Consider the following 4,521-nt stretch of genomic DNA (forward strand, 5'->3'; position numbering starts at 1 on the left):
ATATATTTATACATATATATATATGTGTGTGTGTGTGTGTATGTGTATGAATACATACATACATAGACAGACAGATAGACCCAACTGTACTCTTTTTGTCAATTTTACTAGCTAATGCACACAAATACCTCTATGTATATATATATGTTTATAGTGTGTGTGTGTGTGTGTGTGTGTGTATATATATATATATATATATATATACATACACACACACATTAAACTATGAAGACACATGGCTTACTGGTTAGGCTGTTATCCTCACGGTTGTGAGATCTTGGTTTCAATTCCCAGACCAGGCGTTGTATTGTATTTATGAGCAGAAATACTTCATTTTACATTGCTCTCAGGTAATTCTGTCTTATGATGTATGGCACATGGTGTACTTGTACAGGTAATGTTATTTTGATGGAAGGAAATGGACTTATGCAAACACAAACAAGACCGACAGAATAAGTACCAGGCTTTAAAAAAAATAATAGTAAGGTTGATTCATTTGGCTCAAAGAATTCTTTAAGGCAGCGCTGCAGCATGGCTAAAGAAGATGGTACTGCAGCATGGTTACAGAAGATAAAGAAATATAAATGCACAGAATATATTGTTAGATCTTACTTCATTCCTGGTTTGCAGTAAATCTGCATTTTCTGCAGCACCATCTCAGAGATGAGGCGTCGGTCCTCCTCTTGAGTCTCTCCTAACAGAACCATTGATGAGTCGTTCACCTGTAATTAGTGCAAGAAAGGTGAGGAACAGAGAGAGAGAGAGATTTTATTAGTTTTAAGTTACTGATATTTGTTGTGGTGGTGGTGGTGGTGTGGTGGTTTTAGTGATGATGTTAGTTTGGTGCTGACATTGTTGTGCTGTTCATGTTGGTGTTGTGTGGTGGTCATGTTTTGTTTGTGGTGTTCATGTTGCTGTTGTGGTAGCGACACTTCTCAGATAGTGCTGTTGTAGTATGGTCGTCGTTGTTGTTGTTGCAATAGTGGTATTAATTATTGCTGTTGTGGTCAGGGACAGCTGTTATGGCAGTAGTGTTGTGGTAGATGGAGTGTTGTGCTGGTAGTGTCATTGGTGTGGTGATGGTGGTAGTTGAGATGGTTGAGGCGATGGTGGTGGCAGTGGTGGTTGTGTTGGTGAAGGTGGTGGTGATGGTGTTGGTGGTGGTAGTAGTAGTGTGGTGGTTGTGGTGGTGATAGTGGTGGCAGTCATAGTGGTTTTGGTGGTGGTGGCAATTGTAGTGGTGGTGGCAATGATGGTGGTGTGGTATTGGGTATGTAGGTGGTGGAGGTGGTGTTGCAGTGGTTGTATGGGTTTGATATGTTGCTGTTGTTCTTGTGGTGGTAGTAGTGGTTGAGGTGGTGGTGTTACTGCTATTGTAGTAGTGCTGACAGTATTTACGTTGATATAGTTCCTGTTGTTGTCCACATACATACACACATACAAACACACACACACACACATACACAGATATACACACAAAAGCACACATACACACAAAGAAACACACACAGACACACACACAGACACACACATAGATACACACACATCCACACACACACAGAAACACAGACACGCACACAGACACACACACACACACTTTCTCACATACATACACACAGACACACACAAATACATACACACACAGAAGCATACAAACACACACACACACACAGAGAAACATACACAGACACACACAAACACACACACAGATATACACACACACAGACACACTTACACTCTCACACACACATACAGACACACACACACAGAAGCACACAAACACACGCACACACACACACACTAGCTGTCTTACCTCAATGATATATTCACGGCCGTCTTTACCCTGCAGGGCTTCCACAGCTACAATATCCAGACCTCCAAACATTTGGCTGCACTCATCAACCCACAGCTTATATCTGTAATACAATGGGGGATAGACAAAGGATCAGTGGCAATCTTACTGAATGAAAACTCCTCTATAGCCCCTGGCTTAGCAGTTTACATCTGTAAAAGAAAAAGGGTGGGGTTTGACAGGGGTTTATGTATCTATGGATGAGGACTTAGCTGTAACTGATGAAAGGGGACAGGCACTGTGACATGGGGTCTGGGAGGTCTGACATAACTGGATCTCTCTGACCCCTTGGCATACTGTTTGTCCCCTTTGTATCGGAGTAAGTGATAGAAAGGGGACTAGTAGTATGCCATGGGGTCAAAGAGGTTTGAAATAACAGAACCCTATTGGACCCTATTGCTACTGTGATAGGAAGGGGACAAGCAGTATGCCATGGGGTCAGAGAGGTTTGAAATAACAGGACCCTATTGGACCCTATTGCTACTGAGATAGGAAGGGGACAAGTAGTATGCCATGGGGTCAGAGAGGTCTGAGATCACAGGATCCTATTGTTACTGTGATAGAAAGGGGAGATGTGGTAATACATTGAGTCAGGGAACTCTCCTCAAGAAAACCCTAAAGTATGCCTGATAAAAAGGCAGGCACAAAACATGGCATAGAACCAGGACCACTCCTACCTACTCAACAAGACTACTGAATAACTGAAAGGGAACAGACAGTATGATGTGGTATCAGAGAAGTGGGTGGGGTCAAAAAGAGGTGGGTGTGGAAAAAGGAGGCGGGGTTAAAGATGAAAGGTGGGGTGGAGCAAAAGAGAAGGGGAGGGACAAGAAGAAATGGAGTGAGACAAAAAGAGGTAGAGTGGGGGTAAAAGAGAAGTGAAGTGAGGCAATGGAGGGAAGGTAGGTGGGGAAAAGAGAGGCAGGGTGGGAGATGAAAAGTATGGGTGTGGCAAAACAAGGAGGAGCTAAAGAAGAGGTGGGGGGAAAAGCAAGAAGATGTAGCTGGGGGCAGAGTCTTCCACTAATATTGTCTTTTGAGGGTGGATGAGGGAGGATCAGGTATTTGTCAGTTTGGTAACCTGTACCCAAACAAATAGTGTGTGTGTGGTCAGCTACTAACCAGGGGCTGCAGGAAGTGACCTACTCACCTGTCATTCATAGCTATCTGTTCCAGCATTGCTGACCCGGTATTGGCTTTCCAGTTTCCAGATATGGATTTGCGACTGTAAAATAAAAAAAAATTAAAAGAATGAGGGTGTGTGTGTGTGTGTTTGTCATCCCACCACTGTTATGCAAAGACACACACACACACACATACACATATATACAATGGACTTCTTCCAGTTTCCATTCTATGAAATCTACTCACAAGGCTTTGGTCAGCCCAGAACTATAGTAGAGGACACTTGCCCAAGGTGCCACGCAGTGGAACTGAACCCAGAACCATGTGGTCGAGAAGCAAGTTTCTAACCCCACAGCCACACCTACTCCATGCAGGTAACTGCTGATTGTCTTAGATTATCTCCCCCTTTTCCATCAGAATCAGCTGCAATTACCGCTAGGTTCTTGTTTCCTTTCTCTTGAAGCAAAGGAAACTGCAGTTGATCAAGAATTTATCTTGAATTGGTATTTTGTACACCTTGTGTTGTCTCTCTCTCTCTCTCGTCCTCTCTTTCTCACTTCTTTCTCTCTGTTTCTCTACTCTATCTCTCTTTTGCTATCTCTCTCTCTCTCTCTCTCTCTCTCTCTTTCATTCCATCTCTCCCTCTCTCTTTACTCTCTCTCCAGCCTCCTCTCTTTTCTCTTTCTTTATCTCTTCCTCCCCCTCTCTACTCTGTCTCCTTCTCCCCCTCTCTCTATCTTCTCTATCTTATCCCCTCTCTTTCTATCTCTCTCTACTCCCTCTTCATCTCATCCTCTCTACCTCTCTCTCACCTCATCTCTCTCCACTCTTTCTCTTCCTCACCCATCTCTCCTGCCCCCTCTCCCCCTTCTCCACTCTCTCTATTCTTTCTCTTCCTCTCTCCCTCTACTCCTTTCTCTCACTCCATCTCTCTACACTTTCTCTCCCTCTCTTCTTCTCCCCATCTCTCTCACCCCATCTCTCCTGCTCTCTCCACCCCGACCCCAGTCTACTCCCTTTCCCACCATCCCTCTCTTTCTCCTTCTCAGTCTACTTACATGAATGCCTTGTAATTGTTGCCTATCTTCTGCACACGGATGTCGTACTTGCAGTCAATGAATGGCTCTGTGGTGGCATATGTCTTGGTCACAGCCACAACACTGGAGATGTCTTGGAAGGCATGATGGTGGTCGATCTTCACCTGCAAATATATAGACACACACACACACATATATATGTATTCCTTTCTACTATAGGCACAAGGTATGAAATTTGGAGGGGTGGGGTAAGTCAATTACATTGAACCCAGAGTGTAACTGGTACTCATTTTATCAACTCCCTGGAAGTACATGCAGAGACAAATATAAATGCCCTCTAGGTAGAAATGTGGTAAATACTCTGTTGTTTATGATGTATAGGTTTCAGTGAACTTTGGCAATGGTCAAACTAAAACCAAACGTTATACTGGACCAGTGCATATATATATATATATATATATATATATATATATATATAAGAAATAAGATTCAGTTGAATTAGGTTCA

At 43.2% G+C, this 4,521-nt stretch overlaps 1 protein-coding gene across 1 annotated transcript in view; it reads right to left on the reverse strand.

Moving 5' to 3' along the window:
- The window catches only part of LOC106879677 (synapsin), a gene marked incomplete at its 5' end in the record, with an annotated part of 34,936 nt that overhangs the window by 5,591 nt on the left and 24,824 nt on the right, over positions 1-4,521 (reverse strand). Inside the window, 4 exons of the mRNA XM_014929352.2 lie at positions 613-722; positions 1,814-1,916; positions 3,003-3,077; positions 4,036-4,178. Coding sequence (XP_014784838.2) covers positions 613-722; positions 1,814-1,916; positions 3,003-3,077; positions 4,036-4,178 — 431 coding nt within the window. The remainder of the gene's footprint in view (positions 1-612; positions 723-1,813; positions 1,917-3,002; positions 3,078-4,035; positions 4,179-4,521) is intronic.

The sequence above is a fragment of the Octopus bimaculoides genome, chromosome 29 (genome assembly GCF_001194135.2).
Source record: "Octopus bimaculoides isolate UCB-OBI-ISO-001 chromosome 29, ASM119413v2, whole genome shotgun sequence".
Taxonomy (NCBI): Eukaryota; Metazoa; Mollusca; class Cephalopoda; order Octopoda; family Octopodidae; genus Octopus; species Octopus bimaculoides.